Below are 19,307 nucleotides of genomic sequence, written 5' to 3' on the forward strand. Positions count from 1 at the left end.
TAATAGCTGCGCTCGCTAGCAGTAAGTCCGGGAGCTGAAGTAGAGAAAAAAAATAACAGCTGATTCTCAGCACAGCGAGCACAACACACAAACAAGGCAGAGAGCGGTGGAGGCGGAAAAACATGTCAGCGATGATCGCTCAGTGTCAAAGGGAATCCGTCGCAGCGACGGAGGATCTGAGGGGGTTGTTTTCTAACTCCTGATCCACCACTCCATTCCAGTAGGTGGCGGTAATGCAGCTCTAAGCTGATTTGGTCAACCGCAAACCCACAAGAAGAAGAAGACGACTGAGCCCTGTAATGCAGCTAATGTGAGCGAAACGTTATTTAATGTATCGGATTACATTTTTTTATTTCTTTCCGATATCCGATCCAGTAATTTAGGCCAGTATCGGACCAATACCGATACTGAATATCGGATCGGCGCATCCCTAATATGAACCTAGATTTTAGTATTGTATCTTTCTCAGGCTAATTAGATTTACTCATCCTCAGAGGTTGTGTTTTGTTGTCCTTTATTTTGACAGAATACTACAAATTCCACCACCCCGTAATTTTATCTATCATTTTAATTGCAATTTTTTGTTAAACACATTTATTAGCATAGAAATTTTTAAACTAATCAAAGTAACACCCAGAACAGAGTGAGCCCTTATGAAGGTGTGAAGAGAAAATAAACACCTGTGCTTGCACTGATGTCAACACAGATGTAAAGGGAGATTGCAGTCTGCATTAGTAGGCCACTTGTAAGGCAGGTGGACAGATAGATGCTAGGTGGTGCTCTAACACCTTCTGTTTTGGCTTCTGAACATGATAAATGCCCTTTTTGCACCACAGTTTTTTGTTTGTTTTATTATTTATATTTTATAGTCGTATATTTTAATTTTGAAATTGGGCCTTGGCATCAATTCCTGATTAAAAGCATGTAATACCCAACAAATGTATCTTTATAATTCTGCTAGACTGCACACACCCTGGCCCCTCTTTCTACTTTCCTTGTTGACACAGCCAGCCAGGCATGCATTCATGTGCCCTGAGGAGCAGAATGAACAGCAGATACTTAAAAGAAAACAGTATCCTCAGTGTTATCTGATAAGCAGAAACTTATATAATGAAAAAAGACAAAATAAGACTTAAAATTTCACAGCAACTAAAATTCAAAGAAAAAAGAACGACAGTGAGACATCTCATTGGGCCACTAATTTAAATAATTACCATTCAGCTGCTCTGGACAGATCAGCAATGAACCTTTGTGTTAACTGAAGAACAAACATCTTACAACAGTTTCCTCAACAGCATAACAAAAAACACACAACCCTAAAAAGCACTAGCCACCCCAGTACCACTTGTTAAGGTTATTGAATACCTTGTACTCCTTGTGCCTACGCAAGTAATCACAGGACAGACACATGTGCTCTGATACAAAATAGCTCCTCTTTGCTTTGAAGTGCCGCTGCCACTCAAAGTACCTGAGGTACATTTTCTCATCCTTGTCCAGGAGCAGCAGGTAATCAGCCAGCTCCTTGGGTGAGGTGAAGTCCTCCACATGAATGAAGGCGTCTCCCTGGATAAAGTTCTCATAATTCTGTCTGGGTGGGCCAAGAACCACTGGCACTGTCCCCACTGTCAGCGGGTTGTACAGTTTCTCAGTAATGTAGTCCTTGTGGATGGAGTTCTCAAACGAGAGATAGAACTTGCAGCTGGTAATGGTGGGTAAAAAGTCTTGGTCAGATATGGGCTTCCCAAAGGCTCGTCCATATGTGTGAATCTCCACGTGTTTTTTCAGCTCATTGTAATATTTCACCCGCATGTGGTTCTGGTTCCAGTTGCTCACAATCCAGCAAACCAGCTTGTTTTTCTCTGGTGGGATAAAATCCTCCTCATGCTCTGCTGGTATAATGTACCCATAAGGCACTGTAATGTCAGCATCCTGACGATAATTGACAGTCAGATTGAACAGGTTGTCTAATCCAGGGAGCTGGGATGAGTGTGATGGCGACTCTGCATTCATCCATATCCACTTCTGGAATGATGGTCGCTGGAGCTGTGGGAGATTGGACAGGTCAGTGCTGATGTCTCGGTGGTGAATGATGACCCCATCTGCCTTACTGTAGAGGTTCCTGTCTGCTGTGAGGAAACAGCCATCAATGTTGAAGACTGAGCTGCAAATGCTTAGGTCGTACACTTGTCCAAAGGGCCAGCTCCAGATCAGCACAATGGTAACATTTTTATCACTGTTGGTGGAGAAGAGGTTCAGGCCAGGTTCTCTGAATACTGTTGACTCTACAGGACCTGGTAACCAGCTTATAGTTGGTTTAAAATACATAAAAAACAGAATCACAGAACATCCCAGCATAAAAGCACCGAGCAGGAGGGGTCGCAGGATTCTGTGAGAAGGTGCAGTTTCCATACTCTGTCCTAAAAAGGGCAAATTTAAAAAAGAGAGAAAATGAATGATGAAGATGATATTTAGATTGAATATTGCCCTCCAGCTGGCATATAATATTGAGCTTTGATGATTTATTTCTCATGGCATGAAATAGTGCATTAGTAATTAGCTTTTTTGAAATCTGATATTGGTTGATGTCTTCAAAAATGGCTTCAGTCAGTGTATAAAATAATTTTATAAATAACATCAGTTAAATACCTAATCATCACATCAGAAATTAGACATCTGAATACATTTTAATTGACACATGCTGATAGTGTTCTTTTTACAACCAGGACAGCAGAAGGGAGGAGAGAGCAGAACAGGTTAAGAACAGGGAAGGTGAAGAAGAGATGAGAATCCAAAAGACAAGACAGTGTCTCACAGTCCATTTTACAGGTGCCATTATAGCACAATATAATCAGGAGTGTCAGGAAATTAGGGGGAGGCCTCTACTGGGAGTGGTGGGGAAGGAAATGAAGCTGCATTATTTTAATTTTTATTTGTATTTTTTAATACGTAGTAACCGAAAAATATTATTTGATTTTAATCCATAGGCTAAGAAAGGGCTGTGAAAGGTGTAAAAGCCTTGACTTCAGAAGGGGAAAGTCCCGACAGTCTCGTTTGGCCACCATTTTTTTTCTACCACTGTCAAACCTGATACGAAAACAAACTCCAAACTCCCTTCTAGGACAAACATCCTCATACTATGTTACATACCCACTTCCTGGATTTCAGGAATGGATTTTTTTCTAACAGGAAGAAGTGCACACTATAGTGGGTTGTCTAAATGCACTCAGCCATACACCACACGTCAGAGGACAGCCGTTGTCAGCAGACGGATGAACTGTTTTTTTGGGGGGTTTTTTTGAGGTGGACGTTTTCCCGTGTAAGCCTGGGCATAATTCATGCAACTAGAATGGTGCAGACGTTTTGTGGTTTCAGATGGCTGAAAAACATACATCTGCTACACGTCCAACTACAGTTCATTGGACGTTTTCTGGGGTGACCTTCTGGTTTCAAAATGTGTCCAGTTCACTTGTGTTCTGTCCTGTTTCACCCCCGCCCCCATTCCACATAAATGAGCACTCATAGCAGCAACTATCACAACACCATCAGGCACAAAATAGGTCATGCTTTTTCAGAGTTAAATTTACCACAATTTGCACTAAATTACTGCAGACTTGGATAAAACACGTTTGTATGATTCATATACTCTTCTTCCAAAAATGTACGCTCTGAAAGGAAAAACTCCTGGAAATACATTCACAGTCCCACAACTTTTATCTTAAGTAACATGGGATTTCAGGATTAAGGCAATTCACTTCTTACTGTGATTCATCAGCACTGTAACTTCTGCTGCGAATCTATTTCCTTCAGAGCAGATATTTATGCTCCAGTTAAAGGATAAACAGCTATGAATTCACTGCCTACTGACCAATCAGTTCTTCAGAAAATAACGATTCCTTGGACCTCTGCGCAATGATAGTAGGAGGGTCTAAAGCACAGGTGTCAAACTCAAGGTTTTGCGTGTTTTTTCAGGTGCATCTAAATTCTTATTGTTTCCATGATAAACCTCAGAAATAAATAGAAACTTTGCAGAAAGTTTGTGTTTGGTCAATTGTTTCTTTGTTGTAGCAATGATTCTCGGTAATAAATATTAGACCGTTGGAAAGCCTGTTTATTTCCTCTTAAATTGTGCCACATTTGTAAGGATAATGCATTTGTGTGTTGAGCTCATGAAAAACTTGCCAAACCTTCGCTAAACAGCTTATTCTGCTATTAACTCTTGTTTGGTGTCCTTTATTGGATAAGATGATTGTAGAAAACAAACATATTTGTAATATAAACAATTCATTCATTTATCAAACAGGGGGCTATTACAGAACATCGTGATTATTTGCCAGATTATTGATTTGAAAGCAGCACTACTCTGGAGACACTGCACTGTTAAATTGTATCACTGTAATCAAGAACCAGTATGGGACCAGTTGGAGCCTCCAGCTCCTGCCAGATAGTCAGCTGCTATTAAGTGGTAATATGATCTTACTTCTGGCACATCTATTTATTTTTGGTCACATTTAATTTGCCTGGATTATAACTGAAATTTGTATTATTCATGATTTTACCTAATTGAGTTTATTATATGATTCATCCCGTTCTTCTTCCTCCTCAGCATGTTATTATTACCATCATTATTATTATTGTTACTATTGTCATAATCCTTATTAAATTAATAAACTACTAATGTTTCTACCAATAAGAATGCTGTCAATGATTGTGGTGATAATAACTATTAATATTATTCTTCTTATTATTATGGGTATTTAATTTTTTTTATTCTTTTAAGACTTGTTTATATTTTCTGATTAAAGTAGAAAAATAGAAAATAAACGGTGTTTTAGCTGAATTTTTTTGCTTGTTTTATCTTTCTTTTTGAAACCAGAGGCAGGTTTTAATGGTCTCTGTGGAGCTCACCCAGCACTCGCTCTCTCTCGCTCTCATCTATATGACAGCAATCATTCAATAAGCCACTATATGTTTAACTACACTTTGGATCTTGGTGTTTAAGTGAATGGATAGACTATGTTGGTCTTCCAATCCACAGCAAAGAGTGGGCTAATGTTATATGTGGCTGTGTGGCAGGCTGGGTTGGACCCAAACGAAGGATGCAGAGCTTAACTCAAAACAGCTTTAATGCTGGAATCTTCTCACAAGATACAAAAACTCGAAACACAATATCTAAATCTCAACCAAGGCTGTACTGAAATCAAAATAACAATCCTGGGAGAAAATGGGGAACACATTCTTCTTTAAAAAAAAAAGGGGGGGGGGCAGCTAAGGGAAACACAGACAACGACGCAACAAAGAACTAAACAATACTGAGACCTGGGGCCTATTTCAGGAAGCAAGCTTAGCTAACAACTCTGGGTTTACTAACCCTAAAATAGTGTTGTAGTACTGTGGAAACATCACTAAATTGCAAGAATATTGTCCAATTGTCCAACCTTTACTGGGAAACAGCTGGAGGTCCTTTATTAACCACCTGATCAGCAACATGAACAAAAGAGAACTTTGTAGCTGCTCCCCTGCCAGCACTCCGAGGTGGGCCCCATATGGGATAAGCAAGGGCAAACATTATGGGCCCCATAAGGTTTTGTCCACGGTTTCCATGGTGGCCCTACATGGGTTTGCCCAGATAGATTTTAACCGGCCCTGAATATGTGTTCATTCGGACCCATACGGTCCATGCATGCATGGCCTATGCATGGACCCTGCATGGGCCTCATGTAAGTCAACCGTCTGGGTCCCAATCACAGAATTAAAACAATTATTCATAGTTCATCATAATAATCTTAACTGTTCTCTGCCTTTCATAAACAATACATAAAGTTGTGTTGTTTTTAAACCAACAACAATCTTTGTTAAAATGGGTGTTATTTCAAAACCACATAGCTAAATGTGTAAAAATGGCAAAACAGTTATCGAAAGTAAGAACTAAAGCCACGAGTTTCTCTCTACAGATTAAAGCTGCAGTATGTAACTTTATAAATCTGTTTTTACATATTTGTTAAAACTGTCACCATGTCAGGACAGTATGAGACAGATAATCTGTGAAAAAAAATCAAGCTCCTCCACCTCCTCCCTGAACTGCTCCTAGTCAAAAACAACCAATCAAAGCCAGGATGAGGGTCAATCACTCCTTGTGTATGTGCTGCTACTTCAAGATTTGGTATCGATTTGATGCCAAGTAAATACAGGGCCAGTATCGCCAATACTGATATTTCTTAATAATTATGAAGCATTTTCATGAAGTTTAGCTGGTTTGAGATTTTTTTCCTTTGGATCATTAATTTGTTAAAGTCCAGGATAGAATTGGGCAAAGATTATAGGTAAGTATAAAATACTTTTTCAAAATAAAGGTTATTGTTCTGAAACAATACAACATTAACAAAGCAATTTTCCCCACATATTGATGTCTGGATTTTTCTTTCTTTTTTTTTTTTTCATAAATGAAGTGTACAAAATCATCACTCAAAACCAAATGCAAACTTTTTTTTCCAGGTAGATTATTTATAAAGTATAATACAAAAATGTAATTAAAAATATCCCTTCATTCACTAATTTTCTAGATTTTTTCTTAAATAAACAAGCTGTACAAATTTAAGTGCTGCTCCTGTCACAGCACAGAGCAGGCACACTTTGTGCTCCCCTCCCCACAGTGTTTTGTCACATGACATATAACATATTTTACTTAGGAAAAAAAGGAATTTGCTATGAAACATTTAAAGCAAATTTAAATATAAATAAAGATGGTTACATTTATTTCAGCTCTGAGTATTTAATATCTACGTGATTTTATGGGAATGTGGATCTTTCAGATCAATTTGAGAAGTGATTTTGATCATATTTCACATTTTATTGTGTCATGTAACGTCAGGCACTGGTCTTGGTCTCGACTTGGTCTTGGACCCTAAAAGTCTTCGTGCTGTCTCGGTCTCGATACACTCTGGGCTTGGTCTTGTCTCAGTCTCGGGTTAGGTGGTCTTGACTACAACACTGCCCTAAAATGAGGGAAACTCGGGTTTCCAGTTTCAGAAAGAGAGCTAACGTCAACTCTGAGTCAGTTACCGGGTTAACAGACTCTGTGAACCTAACCTGTTCGCTGGCAGGTTTTATCCAACAAACTCTGAGTATCTGTCTGACTCCTCTCCTCCTGCTGCACCTGAACCACCTGTCTGACACTCATTAATTTCCTCATTCATAAAGTCACTGCAAAGCAATCAGAGGAGTGAATTCATCTGTAGATGTTTATGTTTCTACAAGCACTGAAATCCCAGTTAGTTTGTTATTTTTGTACGCAACATAAAGCTTTTACAGTTGTTCGCTTGTCAACAGGCTGTAAGGATGAAGACAGCGATGATGTCACGTATTTAAAAAGAGCCCAGCTGCAGCTGTCAGACTGGAAGTTCCTCTGAAACAGTTACTGTAATTACTGTAGCATCACTGTTACATCACACTGATCTGTATGAAGCTTTAGACACAGAACACACTTTGGATGGAAAAATGTCTCGATCCGAAGATGATGTGAATGTTTGAGTGACGATGAGGCTTAAACGATTCTAAGACTTTTTTTTTTAAGCCTGTCATGTCTGGCATTTTTCGCAATCGGAATGATGATCCGAATGCACTGATGTACTGTTGGATATTTTTATCATCTGATATTGGTATTTTACTATATCATTTATTAGTATCTATATTAATCTGAATTAATGGTCACATTATATATTATTTGTCACCTATATTGTCACTCACACACTGGAACACTGCATGCTTTAGGTGAGTGGGAAGGACTGAGGCCTCCTAAGCCACTAGTAGTGCTGCACTCATTCATATTTAGAGGCTCACCTTTGTACACAGTGCCTTTTTGACACAGTATTGCCAGAGTGAAGGTCAAGTAGCGGGGAGTGTGTGTCCCGAAAAGGGGAGTTGAAGTTCCACCTGAGCTACTGTAATAATGTAAGGGAGTATTGAGATAAGACCGCCCAAAAGTGCTGTATGTAGATTACAGCTCAGCATTCAACACCATAGTTCCCTCCAGGCTGGTCTCTAAGCTGCTGGACCTGGGCCTGGGCCCATCCCTGTGCAGGTGGGTTCACAGCTTCCTGACCAGCAGACCACAGGTGGTACGAGTGGGTCACCTCACCTCATCCTCCCTCACCCTCAACACTGGATCCCCCCAAGGCTGTGTGCTCAGCCCTCTGCTGTACTCACTGTACACCCATGACTGCGAGGCCACGTCAGAGTCCAACGTCATCATCAAGTTTGCTGACGACACTGCTGTTGTGGGACTAATCTCTCACAATGAGGAGACAGCCTACAGGAGAGAGGTCTCCCGCCTGGAGAACTGGTGCCAGGAGAACCACCTCCTGCTTAACGTCAGCAAAAGGAAGGAACTGATCGTGGACTTCAGCAGGAAGCAGCAGAGGGACTACCATCCACTTGTCATCAGTGGTGCTGAGGTGGAAAGAGTGGACACTTTCAAATACCTGGGAGTGACCATCTCACAGGACCTGTCCTGGACTCATCACATAAACATCACTGTAAAGAAGGCCAGACAGCGTCTCTACCTCCTCAGGCGGCTGAGAGACTTCAAGCTCCCACTCAAGGTGCTCAGGAACTTTTACACCTGCACCATCGAGAGCATCATGCGTGGGAGCATCACCACCTGGATGGGAAACTGCACCAAGCAGGACTTCATGGCCCTAAAAAGGGTGGTTCGTTCAGCTGAACGGACCATCAGAACCACCCTCCCCAACCTGCAGGACATTTACACCAAGCAGTGCAGGCTGAGGGCCATGAAGATCCTAAAACAGCCCAGCCACCCCGGACACTCTCTCTTCTCCCTGCTCCCATCAGGCCGGCGTTACCGCTGCCTGAGGGCTAAGACTGAAAGGTTGAAGAAGAGTTTTTACCCACAAGCCATCCGTCTGCTCAACTCCTAGCCCTAACTGGACCATTATTGCACAATGTAAATATTATAATTTATAAAAGTGTGTATAGTGTATAGTATATAGAGTATAGTGTATAGTGTGAATTACTTTTTTTTATTTTTATTCTTCTTATTTATATGTGTGTGTATATATGGTTGCAGGTACAAAATACATTTCACTGTGCATTGTACTGTGTATAACTGTGCATGTGACAAATAAACACTATCTTATCTTATCTATCTTAAGTGTTTCTAGTAATGTGAAGATATGGTTAGAAGGGCGGGGTAGTGCTCCGGTGGGAGGTATTTTCACGTGGGAAAGTTGTTTGTTTTGGCAGCCCCCAGAGAACAAGTCATGGAGCCATTGCATGAGGATCAAACTAGTACGATACATAGTGGATTGGGAGCATCCTACTATGCCCATTGTTCCTGATAACAGCAGGGGGAGGTGTGAGTTTGGGCTTTCTTTCTTAGCTCTTTTAGCTCCTTTTTTAGCACACTTTTTGCTCTTCCTCTCCCCGCTTTTGCAGCGGCTCCAAGGCACTTACTCCCGGGAGGGCTTATTTGCTTTCTTATACTCTGTTAAACTCTGGACTTCTACTTTTTTGCTTTTCCTCTACCACCCTTGCAACGGCACCAAGGCACTCACTCTCGGGAGGGCTTTTTGCTTTCTTGTGCTTTGTTTAATTTTGTGCTTCAATAAATCCTGGAAACGAAACCTGCTCATCTCCAGTGAGTTTTTGTAAAGTGTGACGTTACTATCAAGGTGCACTTGTTTCCATTGGTCTCACTTCCGCCTGGTAAGAGGGGCAGAGGGAGAGAGCCGCACCACGACCCGACAGTACCAAACATATTTTACAAGAACAGCTCTATAAGTTTTCTATAACCTATTCTTGTTCATGTTTGTATTTTTATTTATTTATCTTTTTATTTAGTTAGTTATGCCAGGTCTGACAGGCAACAAGGAAAATTAGATATACACACACACACACACACTCACACATCCCCACACACACACACACATGCACATGCATATTCACACATACACATAATTTTATTGTTTGCAGTAATGTGTGTGTATGCTCCTCTGTCATGCAATGTACTCAATAATGAGGGCGAGAAACTGCAATCATGCCCCCCGCAATTCAGAGACGAATAGGGAAGGACCCAGGGGATCCAGGCCACAACATGGCAAAAGACCACAGACGGAGCCCCCATGGCCAAAGGGCAAGATTCCAAAGAGCCAGAGGTGACGAGCCCCCCCATCCTCCATGGCTGGCACCCCCAGCACGAGCCGAGCACGCGGCCCCCGAGGCCCCAAGCGCTCGAGAGCAGAGCCCCCTCACACGCTAAAGAGGCCCAAGCCACCCCCAGGCCACAGCCGGCAAGGGAGCAGGTCACAAACCATGCCGAGATATCCGGCCACGCACCCTGGGACCCACGGGGACCCACACCCCAGGGGCGGCAGTGACGACCAGTGGGGTGCAGCGTGGAGCGGTAGGGAGGGGTAACTCCTGCCCTTCGCAGCCGCGTCCACAGGTGCCAAGGCTCGGCAAGCCACAGACCCAGGCCCAGCTGTCCACACACACACACACACACACACATACACATACCCACCCACGCACACACACGCACACAGACACACACACATCCATATGCACCAGTCACACACTCATGCACACACACACGTAACATACATGGACACCTAGTATGGGAGAGGGGTACCAGCACAGAGCCAGCGGCAACCCAGGGAAGCAGCCAACCCAGCCCCGAACAACGAGCCAGTCCCCACCCCAGGCAGGGTCCAGAATCCCGGAATGCCAGCCAGACACCCCAACGCAAGCCAACCCACCCCACCCCACATGTTGGCGTGCCCAAGGGGGCACAGACCCCTCCAGCACAGGGAGGGGCCCAACAGAAACGGGCAACCCTGGGCACCAGGGCCCCAGACCCCGCACCCCGGCCCCCCGCAGAGGAAGCCGGCCGCCACCCAGACGGGGCCAGCACCCACAACCACGGGCCCTCCAGCCCCACACCCCAAGACCATAAGAGCATCCATCCAAGCCCCTACCACCAACAACCAGGGCCTGGACACAGAAACCACAAAACGGCAGCCACCATCTCCAGTCCAAGAGCCATCAGACATCCGAATCCCCTGGCCCACCCCCAGCCACCTGCCGGGTATGCCGTGAGACAAGACCACAGCTGGTCACCCCCATCATGCGATGGAGCTGATCAGTGGGGACTAGAGAGATTCAAATTTGGCCAGTTGGTTTTTAGAGGTGGCAGACATTCTTTCCAAACTAATGTGTTCTAAAAGTAGATTCTTATAGTGAGTAATGCATAAATCATTTTTTGATTTCCAATTCATGAGGATAGTTTTCTTAGCAAGGCATAAGGCAGTAAGAACTATGTGTGATATATTTCTTTCCATGTTTAATTCACTTAAATCACCTAGAATGCACAGTTTTGGTGATGCTGGGATACCACAATTAAAACATGTGGATAAGTGTTCACATATCCTCTGCCAGAACCTCTGAACAGGTGTACAAGACCAAATAGCATGCATATAGTTTTCAGTATGGTTGCCTGAACAGTGGGTGCATATATTTATGTCTCTGAGGGCCATTTGGAACATTCTGTGCCCGGTATAGTGTATTCTATGGAGAGTTTTGTATTGTATAAGTTGTAAGGTCAGATAAAATAATTATAGTGGGTGACTTGTAGATGCTGAAAATGACAGCCTCAACACTGCATTTAATCTATTGTTAGATTCAATTTGCTTCTCTCAAAATGTAAAGGAGCCCACCCACCACTTTAATCATACTCTAGAGCTTGTCCTGTCATATGGCATTGAAACTGAAGACTTAACAGTATTCCCTGAAAGCCCCCTCCTGTCTGATCATTTCTTAGTAACATTTACATTTACTTTAATGGATTACACAGCAGTGGGGAATACGTTTTATTACAGTAAAAGTCTTTCTGAAAGTGCTGTAACTAAGTTTAAGGATCTAATTCCTTCATTATTATGCTCTTCAGTGCCATGTGCCAACATAGTGCAGAGCAGCTACCTAAACTTTGTTCCCAGCAGGGTTATTATAGTTAACGAATAATAACGCAATAACGAAAACTGAAATTGAAAAAACATTGTCGTTAACTGAAATAAATAATAACTAAAATTAAAAGGAAAAAACGATAACTAACTAAAACTGTATTGTGAGTTTAAAAAACTAACTAAAACTAACTAAAATTATAGATAAAATGACTTTCCTTTTCTTGTTTGTCATTTTATTTAAAAGCTTTGTGGATTGATCATTTTTCCACTCTCCGAGTTTAAGCTGGAAGCACCGTCAGGCAGCTGTGCGTGTGTGTGTGTGCGCGCTCACCGCGCTGGTCCGAAAAGTAATAGCAGCGGTCTGCCGAGGAAGTGGCCCATATGGAGTTTCTCTGAGTCCGATAATACAGATAGAAGCGTGTCTTGTTGTGAATGATCAAAAATGTATGGAACACGTCTCAGTGAGGAAAAAACACCAACATCAAAGTCCACCTGAGAAGCGCACACAAGGCAGCTACGGAAACCGCTCTGAACCGACATAATCTGGCGTTAACCTCTGGAGAATTGTGACTACTCGTCGCTGCCACGCAGCTGCAACGTTTTGATGAACCTGTTCTGTCCTTGTGCGTTTCCGGCCACTTTATCAGTGAGAGAATAACAATCAGGAACAATCAATACAAGGACTCACAAATGTCAGCAAATTCCTGGAGGGAGCTGCTAAAACTGTCGGAATGGACGCGAAGGAATGAAGAAAGTGAAAAAACAGGGACAAATATGCAGCCAAAAAACTGAGCACAAAGAGCGAGGACCAAAAGAAGTCCCAGCCGGCACCGCATATAAAACACCAGCACACGACCGTAAGGTAATGAACAGGGATTAGAAAGAGAGAGCATATTTCTCCCATATTGGCTTCTCTTCATTGGCTCCCTGTTAAATCTAGAATAGAATTTAAACTCCTTCTCCTCACCTACAAGGTCTTGAATAATCAGGCCCCATCTTATCTCAAAGACCTTATAGTCCCATATCACCCCAATAGAGCACTTCGCTCTCAGACTGCTGGCTTACTTGTGGTTCCTAGGATACTTAAGAGTAGAATGGGAGGCAGAGCCTTCAGCTTTCAGGCGCCTCTTCTGTGGAACCAGCTTCCAGCTTGGATTCGGGAGACAGAAACCCTCTCTATTTTTAAGATTAGGCTTAAAACTTTCCTTTTTTATCAAGCCTATAGTTAGGGCTGGATCAGGTGACCCTGAACCATCCCTTAGTTATGCTGCTATAGGCCTAGGCTGCTGGGGGGGGTTCCCATAATGCACTGTTTCTTTTCATTCACCTTATTTACTTTGTTTATACTCCACTCTGCATTTAATCATTAATTGTTATTAATCTCTGGCTCTCTTCCACAGCATGTCTTTTCTCTCCCCTCAGCCCAACCAGTCGCAACAGATGACTGCCCCTCCCTGAGCCTGGTTCTGCTGGAGGTTTCTTCCTGTTAAAAGGGAGTTTTTTCCTTCCCACTGTCGCCAAGTGCTTGCTCATAGGGGGTCGTTTTGACTGTTGGGTTTTCTCTGTATAATTGTAGGGTTTTTACCCGCAATACAAAGTGCCTTGAGGTGACTGTTTGTTGTGATTTGGCACCATATAAATAAAATTGAATTGAATTGAATTAAATTTGGACATTTAGTCCTTTTGAAAGTGTTTAAACATATCTGTGTCCAGAAGTCTTCTTCTGGGTTGATGGAAAGATCTCGCTCCCATTTTGTAGTTGGGAGTGATATTGAATCATTAATTTTTAATAATAACTTATATATTTTTGATAATAATTTAGGGGTCTAAAGATTTAGAAATTCTGTTACCAATACAGGGGTTTCTAATTTTAAATTCTTTAAATTAAACCTTGCCTGTATGATGGACCTCAACTGCTGGTATTCAAGAAATTTGCTATTGCTAATTTCATATTTTGAAATAAGTTCTTCAAATGAAATAAAGATCCCATCATGAATAACATGTTCTAAATTGTTTATTCCTGTCTCTTGCCATGTTGAAAAATTCAGTACTGTCTTTTTCTGACATATATCTGGATTGTTCCAAATGGGTGTCAGTTTACATGGGATAAGTGAAGACTTAGTTATCTTCAAAAATTCCCACCAGGCTGTCAGAGAGATGTTTATGTTAAGACTTTTAAAGCAGTTATGCTGTTTAATACTGAAGCTAATGAAAAGTAAGTCAGAGATTTCCACTTTTCCACAGAGTGTTTATTCTAGCCCCAGCCATGGGCTGTCTAACGGGCTTGATTTGATCCACCTTTAAATATACTGTAATATATTGGCTAAGAAATAGTGATAAAAGTTTGGAAGTTCTAGACCACCATTTTAGCTTTTGTAAAGTCTTTAAAGTTATTCTTGAGGTTTTATTTTTCCATAAAAATTTTGAAATGTTTGAGTCCAGAGACTTAAACCAGGCAACAGAAGGTTTATTAGGGATCAGTGAAAACAGATAATTGATTTTACGCAGAATCAACATTTTTACTGTGGCAACTCTCCCCATGATAGATATAGGTAGAGAGTTCCAGCGTGTGAGATCATCCTCTATTGTTTTCAATAGAGGAATATGATTCAATCGTACCAGGTCTGACAACCTGAGGGAAAAATTAACACCTAAATATCTAATGTTGCCAGATTGTAGTGAGGTGGTCATGGTGTTCTGAAAATTACAATTCAGAGGTAAACGATTGATTTACTCCAATTGATGGAGTAGTCTGATATAGATGAGAACTTATCTATAAGTGTGATTGTTTTCAGAAGAGAGGTTTGTGGGTTCCCAAAGAAAAGTAATACATCATCAGCATAAAGGCTTATCTTATGGTCTGTGTTTTCTGTTTGAATTCCTTTAATATCTACATTTTGTCAGATTGTTGCTGCTAGTGGCTCAATGAAAATGACAAAGAGTGAAGGTGAAAGCATGCAGCCCTGCCTGGTGCCTCTCTGCAGACTGAAGCTTTGGGAAATAAGATTATTTGTTCTAACATGTGCATTTGGAGAGCTGTACTGTATAGTGTTCTGATCCAGTTTATGAATGATGAACCAAATCCAAATTTGTGTAGAACTGCTAACAGAAATTTCCAATTTACCTGATCAAATGTCTTTGCTGCATCTAAAGAGACAACTGTGGTTTCTAATTTATTAATAGAACAGTAATCTATTACATTTATCAGTCTGCGTGTATTATTGGCTGAGTGCCGACCCTTGATAAAACCTGTTTGATCTGGTTGTATAATAGATGGAGTGATTTTTTTCTAACCTTCTGGCAAGGACTTTGCAAATTATTTTAAGGTCTACATTAATAGGAGAGATTGGTCTGTAGCTGGACGGGAGTGTGGGGTTTTTGCCTGGTTTAAGAAGTAGACTAATGTTAGCAGAGTTCATGTTTGGAGAGACCGTGTGATTGCTCTCAATTTGAGCCACCATTCTGACAAAAGAGGGTTTTAGCACAGACCAAAATTCTTTATAAAACTCTGCTGGAAAACCATCTGGGCCTGGGGCTTTATTAGTATTAGGGAGATGCTGTATTGCTTCATAAAATTCAGATGATGAAAAAGGCGAATCAAGAGTCGCGGCCTGTTCATCATTTAGTTTAGGTAGATGTATATTATTAAGATATTCTTCAATTTCAGCATCAGATGGATTAATCTGTGATGAGTATAAGGCTTCATAGAAGTCTTTAAAAGATTTATTTATTTGATGTGGGTCATGAGTAATGGTACCAGTTGAGTCCTTAATAGAATAGATAGCTGTTTTTTCTTTATTTAGATTTAACTGGTTAGCCAAGAATTTTCCAGATTTATTTCCATGTTCAAAGTTTTCTAAATGCAGCCTCTGCAACATGAATTGTGTCCTTTTATCAGTTATTTCATTTAATTCCAGTTTTAGTTTCCTCAGGTTGTTAATTATATGTTCTTGTGGTGAGGCAGCATAGGCAGTTTCTAAAGATTTAATTTTCTGTTCTAATTCTAACACGAGTTTTTTCTCTTTATTTTTCTTATGCGAGCAGTAAGATATTATTTTGCCCCTCATTACTAAGACTTGAAAACTGAACTAAATGGATTTAAATCAACATTTTGAAAGTTATGATGTCTTTAATTCAGAGTATATATCTCAGCATATTTTCCATTGAAAATCACCTAAATCTGTGATTATAGGCTCTATAACAGATCAGCAAACTGTGTCAGAGTCCACCTGAATTCTCCATTAAAAAATTAATAAAGTGAGGTTGTTATTCCATCCAATATGTTTACTGAATAATTATTTAAACAATTAAATGGTCATAAACTGAACTGTCATAAACTGCAGAAAAGTGACTAACAGAAGCACAAACGAGGACATACGAGGAGGCAAGTATACTGAGAAAAAGCAGGCCTTACACATGAGCAAGGTACTGTATCCCAGTGGGTTTGAGAATCCCAATTGTGCAGTAATCACTGATATTCCCCCTGTTCAGACCTTTAATGGTTTGATCCACACGAGCCCAAGCCTCATTGGCTGAATGAGTTAAGCCAGCCTACTTCTACAAAGAGAGGTATGCGCTGCAGAAGCAGACAGAGAGGCCACGAGGCAACACCCTGTCTGCCGAGTGAACCAAACAAATGGAATAAGCTAAGGACGAGAACAAACCGACTTGTTAAAAACACTGGAAATCAGAAAAAGACAGAGTGACAGTGGCAAGATTGGCTTTGTTATGCTGAAAGACAGAACCCAGGAAGTCCTGCCAGCCAATCAGAACCTAATAGTTGAAGTCTTTGTGTATGCTAATCAAGTTAACCCTGGCCAGTGTGCACTAATTAAGCAACCAACTACCTCCTCCCTACCCGATGGTATTTTTGTCGATTGCTGCCTTATCACCTTACCAAAGCAAGGACCATATAAAGTCCCTGTGCTACTCAGGAATGAAACTAACCATGATATTACACTACCCAACAATTGTGTGATTGCTGAGTTAGTTACCCCTGATTGCATCATTCCATGCCCTGAACCAGAGAAAAGTGGTCAAAAGGTCTCTGCAACATGTTCATCCCAACAGCAGACCCCAAACTGTAAGCTGAGCTTCGACTTTGGTGCTTCACCACTATCTAACAATGGAAGCAAAGGATAACTGAAAAGCTGAACAGTTTCTCTGATGTTTTCTCTCAGAATGGTCTTGACTTTAGGCATGCCACACAGATGCGACATCACATTAACCTGAAAGATGAGACCCTATTCAAGCAGAAATCCTGACCCATTCATCCTCATGATTATGAGGCAAACAAGAAGCATCTACAAGCCCTTTTAGATGCAGTTATCATTCGGGAATCCGAATCCCTGTTTTCATCACCCATTGTGGTGGTTCGGAAAAAGAATAGCAATGTAAGGTTATGCATTGACTAGAGGAAGCTTAACCTGCAGACTATCTGTGATGCCTATGCACTGCCCAATCTAGAGGAGTCCTTTTCAGCTCTGGCTGGTTCGCAATGGTTCTTGGTGATGGACCTCAAGTCGGGGTACTATCAAATTGAGATGAATGAGACAGACAAACCAAAAACAGCATTTGTGTGTCCCTTTGGGTTTTTTTAATTTAACTGTATTCCCCAGGGAATAACTAAAGCCCCTAGCACCTTCCAAAGGTTTATGGAAAAGCGCACAAAAGACATAAATCTCAGAGAAGTCCTAGTCTTTCTGGATGACTTAATTGTCTTTTCCAGTTCCCTTGAAGAACATGAAACCAGGTTCAGTCATGTCCTTGAATGCTTGAGGGAGTATGGACTCAAACTCTCAGTAGACAAATGTAGGTTTTTCCAAATCTCAGTCCACTACCTAGGACACATTGTGGCTAGAGAAGGAGTGAAAACTGACCCTGAGAAGGTTGAGGCATTAAAAACCTGGCTAAGGCTCCAAACTCCCAAAGAGCTACAGTCGTTCCTGGGTTTCGCCAGCTACTACCAAAGATTTGTGAAGGACTACTCAAAACTTGTTAAGCCCCTCACATCTCTTACAGCTGGCTATCTGCCCAAATGTAAAGGCTGTAAAAGCACTCCTCATGACACAAAGTACTTGAACCCCCAAGAACCCTTTGGCGAGTGTTGGAGTCATGAGTGCCAGAAAGCATTTGAAGGCATAACTGAAAAGCTCACCACCTCACCTGTACTAGGCTATGCCGATCCAAAGCTTTCAGATCTGTTACACGCAGATACCAGTACTACCGGATTTGGTGCAGCCCTCTACCAGCAACAGAACTGAAGCACACAGGTTACTGCCTATGCAAGCCGTAGTGAAGCCAGATACCCAGCCCACAAATTAGAATTCTTGGCTTTAATGTGGGCTGTAACAGACAAGTTCCATGATTATCTACATGAAACTGCCTTCACAGCAGGGTTATAATAGTTTTGGATTTTACATTATAGTTTAGTTTTAGTTAGTTTTTACTTTTTTTTCTTTAATTCAGTTAGTTTTAATTAGTTTTCAGAGTGGTTTTTCTCGTTTTTATTAGTTTTTATTTTTGGTTTCATGCTTAGTTTTAGTTAGTTTCAGTTAGTTTCAGTATTAGTTTTAGTATTTTCATACCTAATCAGGTGCAAGATTCAAGGCGCAAAAGTGACTATTGTGTAATGAAAACTTGACAAAAGATACCGTTTAAAGAAATATATTCAACAACCAACTGTTCACAAGACATGCTAAATGTGTGTAATATTAAGGACACACATGAACATCAACAGGGAGAAACAAAGAAAAACATGAATTCCCAAACTCAATAAATTCTACAATAAACTCCACAATAAACTTCAGCATCAGTGCAGTAGATTAACAACACCTACATGTGGTGTTTGACAAAAACAAACTCTTTGAAGGAGTCAAAGCTCAAATCCAGTTGCATCCTGATGTTCTCACCACCTGATGCTGCTTCTGTTTTGGAGCTAGCTTGGTTAGATGCTGCTAATTAAACTTGCAGGGTCTTTGCGGCCTCTGTACATAGCCTACGGAAGTTGCCGACCTCATGTCCACATTTATGCTTGTGTAGCTGGATTGTGTGTGTTAATTACCTTGTGGTCATGTGCAGGTGTTTTATATGCAGCGCAGGCTGGGACTTCTTTTTTGGTCCTCGCTCTTTGTGCTCAGTTTTTTGGCTGCAAACATATTTGTCCCCGTTTTTTTTCACTTTCTTCATTCCTTCACGTCCATCCTGATAGTTTCAGCAGTCTCCTACCAGGAATTTGCTGACAGTTGTGAGTCCTTATATTGATGCTTTGATTATTATTCCTGATTGTTATTCTCTCACTGATAAAGTAGCCGGAAACGCACAAGGACTAAA

At 41.3% G+C, this 19,307-nt stretch overlaps 1 protein-coding gene across 1 annotated transcript in view; it reads right to left on the reverse strand.

The window, feature by feature from the left end:
• Nucleotides 1-329: 329 nt before the first annotated feature.
• The window catches only part of LOC115795136 (alpha-(1,3)-fucosyltransferase 9-like), a 45,904-nt gene continuing 26,926 nt past the window's right edge, over nt 330-19,307 (reverse strand). Inside the window, exon 2 of the mRNA XM_030750940.1 lies at nt 330-2,417. Within this exon, the coding sequence (XP_030606800.1) occupies nt 1,327-2,409 (1,083 nt within the window). The 5' untranslated portion in view covers nt 2,410-2,417 and the 3' untranslated portion in view covers nt 330-1,326. The remainder of the gene's footprint in view (nt 2,418-19,307) is intronic.

The sequence above is a fragment of the Archocentrus centrarchus genome, chromosome 16 (genome assembly GCF_007364275.1).
Source record: "Archocentrus centrarchus isolate MPI-CPG fArcCen1 chromosome 16, fArcCen1, whole genome shotgun sequence".
In the NCBI taxonomy this organism is placed as follows: Eukaryota; Metazoa; Chordata; class Actinopteri; order Cichliformes; family Cichlidae; genus Archocentrus; species Archocentrus centrarchus.